At 35.8% G+C, this 15,408-nt stretch overlaps 1 protein-coding gene across 6 annotated transcripts in view; it reads left to right on the forward strand.

The window, feature by feature from the left end:
* Window positions 1-15,408, forward strand: part of TOGARAM1 (TOG array regulator of axonemal microtubules 1) — a 77,840-nt gene that overhangs the window by 4,134 nt on the left and 58,298 nt on the right. For 4 of the 6 annotated variants that reach the window (XM_077909161.1, XM_077909165.1, XM_077909162.1 and 1 more), the window contains exons 2-3: window positions 13,974-13,997; window positions 14,243-14,399. In XM_077909161.1, the coding sequence (XP_077765287.1) occupies window positions 13,974-13,997; window positions 14,243-14,399 (181 nt within the window). The remainder of the gene's footprint in view (window positions 1-13,973; window positions 13,998-14,242; window positions 14,400-15,408) is intronic. The other 2 variants (XM_077909163.1, XM_077909166.1) reach the window with 1 other exon arrangement.

Consider the following 15,408-nt stretch of genomic DNA (forward strand, 5'->3'; position numbering starts at 1 on the left):
TCTGCTACTCCCTCTGCCTCTTCCTCTGCTCATGCCTTTTCTCTCTCTGTATGTCTGTGTCTCAAATGAATAAATAAAATCTTTAAAAAAAAAAAAGAGTAGAATTTAAAAACCAAAGTTTAAGTATAAATGTACTCACTGCTATTGTTTATGTGGATTGGTCCTTTCAGTGGACAAAACCAGGGAGTACCTTTTTTTTTCCAAATCATATTAATACTTCCACTTCAAATCCAGCACTACAGGGTTTTTCCTTTTCTTCCTTTAGCCCATATTTAGACCCTTCTCCCACAGTAAAACCCTGGTTCCTAGTGTCAGTCATATTTATCCGTATGCTGTATCATACAATACAAAAAAATAATTACTACACCAATAACATAACAACTAACCACTTACTAAAGGTCAAGATTTCTTTGCGGTTCTTTTTCTGCTTAGAATTATCCCACAGAGTTTTATGTTCAAATTCTTCTTAAATTAATTGTTTCCTGGGTGATTATGATTATTTAAACTGTGTGATAAAAGATGTAAAGAGTTTGCTTTGTGTGGATGTGTCCTTATAAATTTCCATTTCCTGGGATCCCTGGGTGGCGCAGCGGTTTAGCGCCTGCCTTTGGCCCAGGGCGCGATCCTGGAGACCTGGGATCGAATCCCATGTTGGGCTCCTGGTGCATGGAGCCTGCTTCTCCCTCTGCCTGTGTCTCTGCCTCTCTCTCTCTCTCTCTCTCTCTGTGTGACTATCATAAATAAATAAAAATTAAAAAAATATTTAAAATTTCCATTTCCTCCTCATAAATGGAGGGAATATATGTTGAGATGCTGAGTTATGAAAGGACTTCGCAAATGCGTAAGAAATGGTGAGTTTCTGCACAGCTGAAACTGTTGAGAGGTAGCAGAAGATAATACTAGAAATGTAGTCAGAAACAAAAATACAGAGATCATTTTTATGGAGTTTGTACTTTTTGCAGCAGACCTCAGATGGATGGAGGTGAACTAAATATTCTCTTGTTCCTTCCAGTTCCAAAATATCCAATTTTAAAAATAAAATCCTGAGCAAGGAGGCCAGGACAGAATTACTACCTGAGCTGAAGGCAGATGCTTAACCAACTGAGCCACCCAGTATGTATATATTTTAATAAACATTTTTTAGAGCAGTTTTAGGATCGCAGCTAAATTAAGAAGAGAGAGTACAGAGATTTCCCTTATTCTCTGTGCTCCAACCTATGCACAACCTCCTGGACTGTCACCACAGTGGTACATTTATTGCAGTTGATGTATATTGGCATATCATTATCACCCAAAGTCCATAGTCCATGTCCAGTAGTATCGCACAGAATAGTTTCACTACCCTGAAAATCTGTGTTCTGCATCTTAATCCCTCCTTTTCTCCCTCCCAGCAACTACTGAATTTGCTTTTTCCAGAATGTCATAGTCAGCCCCTGGTCTCATTTGTGCTGGCTCTTGCCCAAGTTCTGCCGCTTTAACATCTCCTATCTACTGTTAATCTGCTATTTCTGTCTTGTCCACATATAGTATTGGTTAGTGACATTAAACAGCAATGCTTCTAGAAAGATTCATGAATGTTTACATTACATATTCCTGGAGCTCATTTTGAAGATAGACTAGTTTGCTTAGAAAGATGATTTTTGTAGTGTAGTGTTAGGAAATAAGTTTACAAAAGGGAAGCAGGAGCTACACTGGAGACTGTTGAATATCAGACCAAAGAATTTAGCTTGTAATTTTGACAGTTGTTTGAGACTAAAGAGTTGTGTTTTTTTTGTTTTTATTTTTGTCCATGTTTTACTTTTTTTTTTTTTTAAGCAGTGTGTTTTAGGAAAATTCATCACAACAGCAGCAATGTATAGGTTGTGTTGTGTTTTGTTTCTTTTTAAAAAAAAAGCCAGAAAAAAAAATAAAAAAATAAAATAAAAAAAAGCCAGAGACTGGAGACTTAGAAGATTAATTAGATTTATACTTACCAGACTACTTGGTGTGAGGTGTTGAGATTTATGAGGATTAGTAGGGTATCAGGATTAGACTAGAAAGAAAATAATGGACGTTAGAGATATTTCAAAACATTTAGTGGCAAAATATTGGAGGAGAGAGAGAGAAAGAGCAATAACTAATGGGATGCCTGGGTAACTCAGTCTGTTAAGCGTCTGTCTTCAACTCAGGTTATGATCCCAGGATTCTGGGATTGAGACCCACATCTCTCCCTCTCCCTCTGCTACTCCCTCTGCTTGTGCTCGCTCTCTCTCTCTCTCTTTCTGTCTGTCAAATAAAATTAAAAAAAGAGAGAGAGAGGTAACTAAGATTTAAATAAGATAACCGATGTATAATCCATGAATACACATAGGAATACACAAATGAATACACATAGGAAGGCCCCAAACAAGGAAATTAATTTGGGGGAAAATGAACTTTAGGTGGAAGAAGATAGAATATTCCAGTTGAATTTGAAGTATACTATTCAACAGGCAAGGAAAGAACTAGAGATGTAGATCTTGGAAGTAATGCTCTGAAAAGTAAATGCTTAGACTGAGAATGAATGGGCTCTCCAGAAAAGGGCATATAGAACAAGAGCAATGTGCTTAGGACTCATTCTTGGCATGCAGTCCCATTTAGAGAATAGCAATAGGAAATAGAACCAAACAAGGCAGAGACAGGTTCCTAAGTGTTGGAAAAGAATAAAGAAAAAACGAACTTTTAAACTTTAAAAGTTTTAAAGGAGCAGTAAGTTTCAGGAAGTACATCTGTACCATTTAATGCAGGAGAAGTTAAGGACTGAAACAGGACTTGTTCTTACGTAGTCAGGCTGTTACTTGTAAAATGATTTTTGAAGGCACTTTCCTCTTAATTTTTTCTTTCTGAATTTCATCTTAATTTTTCTGATTATAAAAAAGTTATATGTACTCATTATAGAAAATTTGGAAAATATAAAAAAAGACAAAGAAGAAATTTAGATTTTTCAGTAATCCCACTACTGAGAGAGGGATGCTCTGAGTGTTTTGTTGCCCATACACAGAGGTTCCCCCTTTCATTTATTCACTTTACCATGAACATTTTTTTCTTTAACATCCAATAATCTGTAGAAAGATTGTTAGTACCTGTTTAATATTAGATCATATAATATCATAGTCTATTTAACTACTCTCTTACTTTTGAATATTTAAATTTTTTAGACTTAGAATATTTTAGATTTTTAAATTCTGTTTTTTTTCCGCCATTTATTTATTATTTTGTATATTTTTTTATTGGAGTTCGATTTGCCAACATATAGTATAACATCCAGTGCTCATCCCGTCAAGTGCCCCCTTGAGTGCCTGTCACCCAGTCACCCCATCCCCCCGCCCACCTACCCTTCCTCTACCCCTTGTTTGTTTCCCAGAGTTAGGAGTCTCTCATGCTCTGTCACCCTCTCTGATATTTCCCACTCATTTTCTCTCCTTTCCCCTTTAATCCCTTTCACGATTTTTTATATTCCCCGTATGACTGAAACCATATAATGTTTGTCCTTCTCCGATTGACTTTACTTCACTCAGCATAATACCTTCCAGTTCCATCCACATTGAATCAAATGTTGGGTATTCATCGTTTCTAATGGCTAAGTAGTACTCCATTGTATATATATATGCCACATCTTCTTTATCCATTCATCTTTCGATGGACACCAAAGCTCCTTCCACAGTTTGGCTATTGTGGACATTGCTGCTAGAAACATCGGGGTGCAAGTGTCTCAGTCTTTCACTGCATCTGTATCTTTGGGGTAAATCCCCAGCAGTGCAATTGCTGGGTCGTAGGGTAGCTCTATTTTTAACTCTGAGGAACCTCCACACAGTTTTCCAGAGTGGCTGTACCACTTCACATTCCCACCAACAGTGCAAGAGGCTTCCCCTTTCTCCACATCCTCTCCAACATTTGTGTTTCCTGTCTTGTTCATTTTTACCATTTTCACTGGTGTGAGGTGGTATCTCATTGTGGTTTTCATTTGTCTTTCCCTGATGGCAAGTGATGTGGAGCATTTTCTCATGTGCTTGTTGGCCATGTCTGTCTTCTTTGGTGAAATTTCTGTTCATGTCTTTTGCCCATTTCATGATTGGATTGTTTGTTTCTTTGCTGTTGAGTTTAATAAGTTCTTTATAGATCTTGGATACTAGCCCTTTATCTGATAGGTCATTTGTGAATATCTTCTCCCATTTTGTAGGTTGTCTTTTAGTTTTGTTGACTTTTTCTTTTGCTGTGCAGAAGCTTTTTATCTTGATGAAGTCCCAGTAGTTCATTTTTGCTTTTGTTTCCCTTACCTTCATGGATGTATCTTGCAAGAAGTTACTGTGGCCAAGTTCAAAAAGGATGTTGCCTGTGTTCTCCTCTAGGATTTTGTATTTCCACCATTTAGATGATTACTTTGATTCTCCGATTACCTGACGATTACCTGACAAATCAAATCACTGATAACCAGGTTCCTGTGATATTCTAACTTTGCATCTCCTTTTTTGTTTTTGTGAGTGTTTTAATGGATTAGTAGGGTCAGTAATCAGGCTTACTAGCTGGCTGCCATATTAGCTCTATTTTTCCTAACAATGTAGTGAGTGTCTAAGTAGTCAGTAACATAGACTGAAAAATAAGGAGTATACTTGTTTCATGCATACGTAGTTACTAGGTCTGTAGCTTTTTCAGAATGGAAGATTTGGTTATTGGAAGATCATTGGGACATGGAAAAGTGATTTTAGAAGAATGTTTAGAAACCAAATTTAAAAGTTTATGAGGTGAATTGATAAGGAAATACAGGCAGTAAGCATTTATTCATTGTTTTGATCTTCCACTATGTGTAAAGCCAAGTATGAGCTTATAGCCTACTCTTTAAAGCACTGCCTAGCATTTTTTCCTCTTTTGTTATTTAACACATGTGAGCCCTGCCCTCTTTCTCCTCAGTGATGGTAAGCACTAGGATGATAAGGACTGTTTCTTTTGGTTTTGGTTTTCGCAACTGTACTAATCATAGTGCTCTGTCCACACTTAGTATCAATAAATAATCTGTTCAGTGAGAAAACTTCTAAGGATTTGACAGTGAAAGAAAAGACCAAGCAAGATATAGCAGGATGAGTTATTACTGGTTTATATTTGAATAGGAAACACTTGATTTGAGAGAGGCAGAAAAAGGAGTCTCCTATGAATTCAAAATGCTTACTGTGTATTATACTGCAATAGATGTTAGATATGCAAAATACATAAGATTTGGTCCCTGTAAGCATATTTGGGAGAGAAAGGCAAGGAATTAATTTCTAAATAAGGACTGAATGTGTCAAGAACACAGGGATAAATTAAAAAAAAAAAAAAAAAAAGAACACAGGGATACATAAGGAGCTTAGCTGTAGAAAGAGGAGGGAGTCTTTTCCTTTGGAACTGCAGGAAAAACAAAAAGAAGGTGACAGGATATAGAAAAATTTTGAGATAACAAGAAGGATGTGTTTTATTTTTAAGTCAAAAGGAAGGAAGATGTGGCTCTAGAACGTTGCTTATGAAACTTTAATGTGCATGTGAGTTGACTTAGGATCTTGTTAAAATAGATTCTGATTCAGTTTGTCTAGAATGGGATCTGAGATCACATGTCTAATAAGCTGTTAGGTATTTTTGATGCTCTTATTTGTGAACCACATATTGAGAGCCAGGCTTAAGTAATATTAAGCTTCCATATTCTGGTAAACTTAAGAGGCAAGCTGAAAATGAAAAATAAAGGGTCAAGGGTCTGAAGAATGTGGGAAAGTTTTAGAATACTTATTATGACAGGGGTGCCTAGGTGGCTCATTCAGTTAAGTGTCCAAATCTTGATTTCGACTCAGGTAATGATAACCGGGTCCTGGGATTGAGCTCTGAATTGGGGTCTGTACTCAGAGGGAAATTTGCTTGAGATTCTCCCTCTCCCTGTACCTTTCCCTCCATATTCACTCACCTTCTAAATAAATAAAATATTTTAAAACAAAAGTTAATATGTTGCAAATTTAAAGGTGAAAATTATTAAGCTGCACTAATGCATTTATTGTGAATTAATCTTAAAAATTGAGATTTTTCTTGGAGGCTTGATTGTTTCTAATAAGTTTTTTTTTTTTTTTTAAAGATTTTAGTTATTTATTCATGAAAGACAGAGAGAGAGAGAGGCAGAGTACAGAGGCAGAGGGAGAAGCAGGCTCCATGCAGGGAGCCTGACGTGGGACTCGATCCCAGGTCTCCAGGATCATGCCCTGGACTGAAGGCGGCGCCAAACCACTGAGCCACCCGGGCTGCCCCTAATAAGTTGTTTTTTATTTTTCTTTTTAAAATGATTGGAATATCTCAAAGAAAAACCTCTTAGTTTAAGCATGTCAAAATCATGAACAGCCCTGAAAACAGTATCCAATATCAGTACAGATGTTAGATTGTAATGTTAGATTTCAGTAAGTAGTCGTCGTCACTGATTTCTCTTTTCCTTTTAAAAAAAATTTTTTTAAAGTAATTTTTGCACTCATGACCCCAAGATCAAGTGTTACACACTCTACTGATAGAGCCAGCCAGACATCCCTGATTTTCTTTTTTTAATTTTACTAGATGTCTAAAGAATTTGAGGGGTGCCTGGATTGCTCAATCAGTTAAGCATCTGCCTTCGGCTCAGGTCATGATCCCAGGGTCCTGGGATCCAGCCCTCCCCAGCTCCCTGCTCAGCAGGAAATTTGCTTCTCTCTCTCCCTCTGCTCCTCCAGATGCTTGTGCTCTTGCCCTCTTTCTCAAATAAATAAATAATCTTTAAGAAAAAAAGAAAGAAAAGAGAGAGAGAAAGAAAGAATTTGAAAATTTTTTAAGTTTAATGCTTGTCAAAATCCTTAACAACCCAAAACCCTAGATGGGGTTCTCACTGTAGATGATCTAGTTAAAAACTTTAAAATAATTTTAAAATAAAATTTTAAAAATAAACCTTAAAAACATATTAAATAAAACAATGTAGGGATCCCTGGGTGGCGCAGCGGGTTAGCGCCTGCCTTTGGCCCAGGGCGTGATCCTGGAGACCCGGGATCGAATCCCACATCGGGCTCTCGGTGCATGGAGCCTGCTTCTCCCTCTGCCTGTGTCTCTGCCTCTCTCTCTCTCTCTCTGTGACTATCATAAATAAATTAAAAAAAAAAAAAAAAAAACAATGTATACTTATATATATTTTCCCATCTTGAAAAAGGCTATAATAGTGCCCTTGATAGGGACACCTGAGTGGCTCAGTGGTTGAGTGTCTGTCTGTGGCTTGGTCCTAGGATCAAGTCCCACATTGAGCTCCTCAAGGAGCCCAATGTCTCTGCCTCTCTCTCTGTGTCTCTCCTGAAAAAATAAAATCTTAAAAACAACAAAAAAACCTCCAATGCCCTTGATAAATGGACAGCACATATCCATACCTTGTATACATATTTTTATTTCCCTGTAACATTTTTACCTAGGGCCATATCAGCTGTATATATTAAATGCAACCTTTCTCAAAGAAACCAACTTTCTTTCCTCATAGATGCAGAAAAAACAAGAGTCATATAACCAAGAATTATGTTTCATTATATGAGTACATATTTCATATCCTTTTACAGTGATTTAAATGGCAATAAAAACATGTATTTAACATATCTGAAGGTTATTTACATATCCTTTAACCTGTTTCTTTGATAGTTACTCAATAATATGTAAAAGACAAGGGTAAATTAAAAATATATTTGGTGATCTCTGATTTGCATTTTTATCTTAATTTTAAGTTCAGGATCTATAAATATTATACTTAAAATCTTAAAGTTAACTAAGGGTTTGAAAATTACAACACAGGCTAGCATATTAATCATTTATAGGATTTGTGGCGTTATAGGAATTGATCCCTTTTAATAAAGATACCTATTATAAAACTTAATTGAACTCATGATTTTACAATTTTTATTTTGAAAAGGAGTGATATTAACATATCTAACCTGTGGAGCCAGTGGAGGAAATTTAAGACATTTGAGTTAGTTAGGCTTTTCCTGAGAAGATAAGTTCAAGTTTGTGTGATTATATCATACTGATATTATTAGACTTTTCCTGAGAAGATAAATTCAAGTTGGCACAATTATATCATTGTTTGTGCAATTGATATAATTGTTTGTGCAATATTATTCTATATGGTGATAAAATATGGGCAAAGACAAATAACTGTTTTTAAATTAGTTTTATTTGTCCAAAGTGCTATTTTTGAAAGGATTTTTTTATATGAACCTTTCCTGTATAGTTATATACTGGATATTAAAACTTTAAAGTATGTTTAAGAACAATTTTTTTTTCAAAAAAAAAAAGAACATTGTTTTTCTTCATTAACCAAGGTTGTTAACTAATCTCACAGCTAGTCTGTGTTTTCTCTTGAATGTACAGCTTTTGCCAAGACTGTTGTTTTCCTTAAATAAACAGTCATAAGAAGTAAAGAAATCTTAGAAGTCTTTTGGCTTATTTAGTTTAATGTGACATAAGCACTTACCCTCTTAAAAGATTTTAGTATGTTGACTGAAACAACACGATTTTATTCTGATAGATTAATAGGATCTATAGAAAGAAATGATATACCAATCTGTTTGCTAAAAAATATTTTATATTCATAAAATGGAAAAATTTTACCTTCCGAATAACTTAGTAGATCTAATTATGATAGAGCAGCAAAATTTAAGATAGAAGCAGGTGCCAGTCTATTAATGTTGACCAGGTAAAGAAACAAAAAAATACTTAATCACTGTTAGATTCATCATTATTGATTGTTTTTTTTAAAAAAATAACTACCATAGGGGAAGAGAGGAAAAAATAAAACAAGATGAAATCAGAGAGGGAGACAAACCAAAAGAGACTCTTAAATCATAGGAAACAAAGTGAGGGTCGCTGGGGGCAGGGAGATGGAGTAATTGGGTGATAACATTAAGGAGGACACTTGATGTAATGAGCACCAAGTATTATATAAGACTGATGAATCAGGGGATCCCTGGGTGGCGCAGGGGTTTAGCGCCTGCCTTTGGCCCAGGGCGCGATCCTGGAGACCCGGGATCGAATCCCACGTCGGGCTCCCGGTGCATGGGGCCTGCTTCTCCCTCTGCCTATGTCTCTGCCTCTCTCTCTATCTCTGTGTGACTATCATAAATAAATAAAAATTAAAAAAAAAAAGACTGATGAATCACTGAGCTCTATCTCTGAAACCAATAATACATTATATGTTAATTAATTGGATTTAAATAAAAATAAATAAATATAACTACCACAAATTTGTTGAGATTCTTTTCTTGAAGAGTTGCAAACCAATTCTCCTCTACTTGCACGTGTCTGGACTTAATGACTCAATTCTACCAAATAAAGTAGAAATAATGGTGTGTGACTTTAGAAACTAGGTCATAAAAAGGCACTGTAGCTTCCATCTTTGTTGCTGTCTTTCTTGGATTGCTTGCTCTGGAGGAAGCCAACTGCCCCATCATGAGCAGCCCTGGAGAGACCCAGGTAGCAAAGAACTAAGGCCTTCTGCCAGGAGCCACTGAGTGAAGTTCAAGGATCCTTCACTTAGTCAAGCCTTCCATTGACAACAGCCTAGCCAATATCTTGATTGCAGTGTCCAAGGTATATGAACCATTCAGTTAAGCCACTTGTAAATTCATGATCCACAGAAAAAAAGATAATAAATATTCATTGTTTTAAGCTACAATACTTTGGGATAACACATTATATAGCAGTAGATAACTAATAGACTGAGAATTGTGATTCTCAAGAATTTGGAGAGACATTCTTTATTTTTTTCCCAGTGCCCATATCTTGTACAGTAATGGCATTGAATTTTCTTAGTTTTTAAAAAGGATAAACTGCTGAGTGAAGTAAGTCAGTTGGAGAAGGACAAACATTATATGTTCTCATTCATTTGGGGAATATAAATAATAGTGAAAGGGAATATAAGCGAAGGGAGAAGAAATGTGTGGGAAATATCAGAAAGGGAGACAGAACGTAAAGACTGCTAACTCTGGGAAACGAACTAGGGGTGGTAGAAGGGGAGGAGGGCGGGGGGTGGGCGTGAATGGGTGACGGGCACTGGGGGTTATTCTGTATGTTAGTAAATTGAACACCAATAAAAAATTTAAAAATAAATAAAAAATAAAAAAAATAAAAAAAATAAAAAGGATAAACTTTGAGGTTTGGAAAACTATTAAATATTGTTTTGTTTGGCTTTTGGAAACCGTGATTTCTCTGAGGGTTCCTATTGTATAATTTCTTTACTATCCTTTAGCTTCAGAGTTTTAAAGTAATATTTAATTTACACTTACTCAGTTATTTAGAGAAATTGAAGGAAGAAGTTGATCATTGAATATTATAGGTTTTGCTTCCTTTCATCTTTGGTATGGGAATTTGATTTTTGTAGACAGATTTTATTGACAGGTGGATATTGGGCCCATTCTAAGTAAACATGAAAGGTTTACATGGGGAAAGAGAGTTCTGGTTATGAGAGTAAAGGAGCTAACATCACTACCTTTAAAAATGAACATAAACAGAACACACCAATAAGGAAAGGATATTGTAGATTCCCTTTTAGCTGTCACGTGCCCAGGATACTGTCATCCAGCAGAAATCACATAATAGATCATGAAATCAAAACCCACTTCTGCCCTGCTGCCATGTGTAGCAACGGTTATCCATTTGTTCTTTTAAAGTCAGAACCAGAATGAGGCTTTACCAAGAATCAGATTTACCATGCAAGAGCCATGTTGCTCAGTCAGTTATAGGAGGAAAGGTTAGCTGAGGACTCAAGGGCCTAAGTCTCAGAAAAGGTATGCTTTCAGGCCATGTGTTTGATTCTCTTTTAGGACCTGTAAAGACAGCATATTAGTGAAATCTCCAGAAATAAACGTCAAACCAAGGAGTCAGAAATACTTAGTTTGTTATTTTGCAGTGCAGTTTGTGTTCTTACATGTAGGAGAATCAAATCATTGGCTAAATTAAGGAAAAACTAGAAATAATCTTGCTTGCATATTTTGTGGGTAAACTGGTTAGCTGACAGCTACAAAAAGTTATTCTGCTTTTGTGTAGGAAGCCTGAGGATATTAAAGAAACCATTTTAGTTGTTTTAAAAAGATATTTTAGCTATATAACATATATGACAACATTTCTAAGGTCTGCCAGTCACCTTCAGTTAGCACTGCTACTTTAAGCCAGATATGCACCATTTCCCTCATTGAAATTTCTTCCTAATCATTAAAAAAAAAAAAAAAAAAGATTTGGAAGCAAATAGGAGAATGGCATATCTAGTCGATGAAATATTAGATAGCCTTTAAAAATGCACAAGAGGGACGCCTGGGTGGCTCACTCGTCAAACATCTGCTTTAAGCTCAAAGCGTGATCTGGGGTCTTGGGATTGAGTCCGCATTGGGCTCCCTGTGGGGAGTCTGCTTCTCCCTCTCTCTATGTCTCTGCCTCTCTCTTTGTGTCTCTTGTGAATAAATAAATAAAATCTTTAAAAAATAAATAAAAAACAAAAATGTACAATAATATGTGCATAATAATGTTCGCTACAAGATTATAATAGTGAAAAGTGACAAAATGTCAGGAACTATGAGTCCAATAATGATATGAAATACTGGCCAACTATTAGAATCAGCAGATATATATGGATTAACACAGAATGATGTCTACAACATGATGAGCACTTACTGTGTGCCAGAGTATTATGTGATCTATTTTTATTTTTTAAAAACACTGTCTAAAATAAATGGATAAAAATAGCTTATTGAAATATGTTTATATATAGAAAGAGACAGAGTTCATCAATAGAAAGCTTATGAAGGAGGTACCAAAGAATAATTTGATTTTATATCTTATTTACTTCTATATTTTTTTACAATAAGCTGTTTACTACTTTTGTAATTAAAGTTTATAGCTCCTATAAGAGGGTTTAACAACATGAGAAATACTTTAATGGTAATGTTGAGTGGGAAGTAATCATATCTAGTAGCAGTTATATTTTCTTCAAGTGTACATAAAAAGTGATTTGAATAAACACAAAGATGTTTCAGAAGGAGCCTTTAGCAATCAGAATAAACTTTCTTTTTTTTTTTTTTTTTTTTTTTTTTAGAGTGAGCAAGTGGGGGCAGAGCAGGGGTAGAGGAAGAGAGAATCTTAAGCAGGCTCCACGTCCACTGTGGAGCCCAACGTGAAGCTCAGTTTCATGACCCTGAGTTCATGACTTGAGCTGAAATCAAGAGTCAGATGCTTAACCAACAGAGCCTCCCAGGTTCCTCAAATATTTGTAGATTTTTCTGTAGCAAAATTTATTAATCCATGACCGACTTCTACATTTTTGAAAATTCCCCACTTACATACATTCTCTGTCACTACCACTGCCCCCCCCTTCCCATCCCCAACACCATCACTAGTTGTTATATGTATCTGGCATACACACTAATGTTCTGTCCTTTAAGCAGAAATTAATGACAGAAAATCTAAAATAAAATGTATTCCAGGGGTGCCTGGGTGGCTCAGTCTAGTCTGTTAAGTGTCTGACTTGATCTCAGCTCAGGTCTTGATCTTAGAGCCCTGACCTGTGTTGGGCTCCATGCTGGGCATGTGGAGCCTACCTTAAAAAAAAAAAAAAAAAAAAAAAAAAACGGGATCCCTGGGTGGTGCAGCGGTTTGGCGCCTGCCTTTGGCCCAGGGCGCGATCCTGGAGACCCCGGATCGAATCCCACGTCGGGTTCCCTGGTGCATGGAGCCTGCTTCTCCCTCTGCCTGTGTCTCTGCCTCTCTCTCTCTCTGTGACTATCGTAAATAAATAAAAATTTTAAAAAAATGTATTCCATAGTATAGAATTAATTCTGGATTACTCACTATTTTAACTGGGTTAATATGTCTTCTTTTAATGTAGCTAATCAAAAGTTCTTGTGATTGGTTAATTTTTATTCTATTTAATACAAACTACTGTATAATCAGTCCTAGAAATACTTTGAGAAAGTAAAGTCCTTTTTTCATTTGGAGCATTATTTATTTTTCTTTGGTATTTTCTGGGTTAAATTTTGAAGATGTTAATTGGTTTTTCACAGAATTTGTTGAAGTGTAACAAGTTCTCTGAGGATTTAGTAGTTCATATCTTGTAAGAGTCAAGTAGCTAATAAGTTTTCAAATAGACATATTTTTTAATTTTATTGTTTTTCATTGTTACTTGATACTTGGCAAAGTTTGCAAAGAAGCATACTGAAAAAGCTTATAGTTTACCACTTGTCTAGATTTGATTGTGTATAAGCTCCAAATAAATATACAGATAATAAATATAATTTCTATTCACTCAAAAATGTTTTTTTTTAGTTTTTAAGATTATTTATTTTTAAGTAATTTCTACACCCAAAATGGGGCTCAAACTCACAACCCCAAGGTCAAGAGTCACATGCTCTTCTGACTGGGCCTGCCAGGCACCCCTGTTCACTCAGTTTTTAAAATATGCTATAGCCATATTGAATGTGAAGTGATCCAGAACAATTGAGGTCATCATTGGTGAAGAATTCTGAACACTTGAATCATCTCTCATTTAGTTCTTTAACTATGATTGTTCTTTAACTTCAAAATTCTATCCTGGCAGTTTTATACCTTAAGGATCAAAAGGGGCATGTGAAAAAAAAATTGGATGCTGTAAAATTCTAGACATATAAAAGGATCAGACACTTGGTTTTAACTAAAAGATCTATTATAAGAAAATCTCCTAAGGGAACTGTGACATGGGTTACCATGTATACATTTTTATTTTGGCTATAGAATATGGATACTAAATTTGCCACAGTAAGACTAGTAGAGTGGGGTGCTTACTGGTTCAATGACCTTTAGTTGGCATTTACTGTGTAATGCTCAAGGTTGGCCTAGTGTGATAGTCTATACTGCTAAATCAGAAATATCCTTTGCTCTATTCAAGTTGTTTTTTAATTCTGTCATTTACATTCTTTCCTTCCTAGCTGCCAGATGTGTACTTTAGGAAGGTAGGTACAGAAAAAGTTTGGGGCAAAGTAATAAAAAGAAGCAAAATTATAGAATTTCTATCATGGAATGAAAAATACTGTTAGTGTACCATAATATATGTGGATGTTTATTTATATCATTGTATACTTGATAAATTTAATATTTTTCTTTTAATCTGAATTTCACAATTAGGTCTAAATTATCCTGTCATATTTATTACCAAGTAGATGTAACACAAATTTGCTAATTTATTATTCTCTTACAGTTTTCAGCATATGATTTCATCCCATCTCCAAAATTAAAGCCCTCTCAAGGAATGCCAGTCAATGATGATTTATGTTTTAGCAGAAAAAGAGTGTCAAGAAACTTATTTCAGAATAGCCGGGATTATAACCCAGATTCTCTTCCTGTATGTACTGCTGGTAAGTAAAAGATGCTGGTAATGGACATGTTAGAAACTAAGTTAAAGCTTGCTAAACTTAATAATTCATTTAAGAGCTCAAAGGATTTATAATCTAGTAGACAGTTTATTTGCTAAAGATCTGGTAAGAATGGGGGGCCTGGGTGGCTTAAATTGATTGAGTGGCCCACTCTTGATTCTGCTCAGGTCATGATTTCAGCGTTGGGAGATCTAGCCCTGTGTTGGGCTCCAGCAGAGTATGGAGCTTGCTTGGAATTCTCTCTCTCTCTCTCTCCGTCTCCCCCACCTCCCCTACTCCCTTGTGCATGCTCTTTTCTCACTTGATCTCAAAAAAAAAAAAAAAAAAAAAATCTGGTAAGAATGGACGCTGATATAATTGTTTCCTAAGACCCTGGAAGGGCTTCTCACTGAAACCCTTTAAGTAGTAATGTAAGGTAATATTTACTTAATCAACAATCCACATTTATTGAGTGTCTCCTCTATGTCAGATACTTTGCTAGGTACTGGGGTTATGGCAGAAAGTTTATAATAGAACTACCCTATGATCCAGTAATTGCACAGCTAGGTATTTACCCAAAGGTATAAAAATACTGATTCAGAGGACACATGCACCCGATGTTTATAGCAGCATTATCACCAATAGCCAAATTAAGGAAAGAGCCCAAATGTCCATTGACTAATGAATTGATAAAGAGGTGTGGTATTAAAAAAAAAAAAAAAAAAAAAAAAAGATGTGGTATAGAGGTACCTGGGTGGCTCAGTCAGTTAAGTGTCTGCCTTTGGCAAAGGTCATGATCCTGGGGTAGCACCTGGGATTGAGCCCTGCATCAGGTTCCCTGCTCAGCGGAGAGTCTGCTTCTCCTTCTGCCTTTACCCCTGCTTGTGATCTCTCTCTCTCTCTCTCTCTCTCTCTCAAATAAATAAAATAAAATCTTTAAAATAAATAAATAGGTGATGGATATTAAGGAGGACACTTGTTGGGATCTGTACCATGTACTGTATATAAGTGA

The sequence above is a fragment of the Canis aureus genome, chromosome 9 (assembly GCF_053574225.1).
Source record: "Canis aureus isolate CA01 chromosome 9, VMU_Caureus_v.1.0, whole genome shotgun sequence".
NCBI lineage: Eukaryota > Metazoa > Chordata > Mammalia > Carnivora > Canidae > Canis > Canis aureus.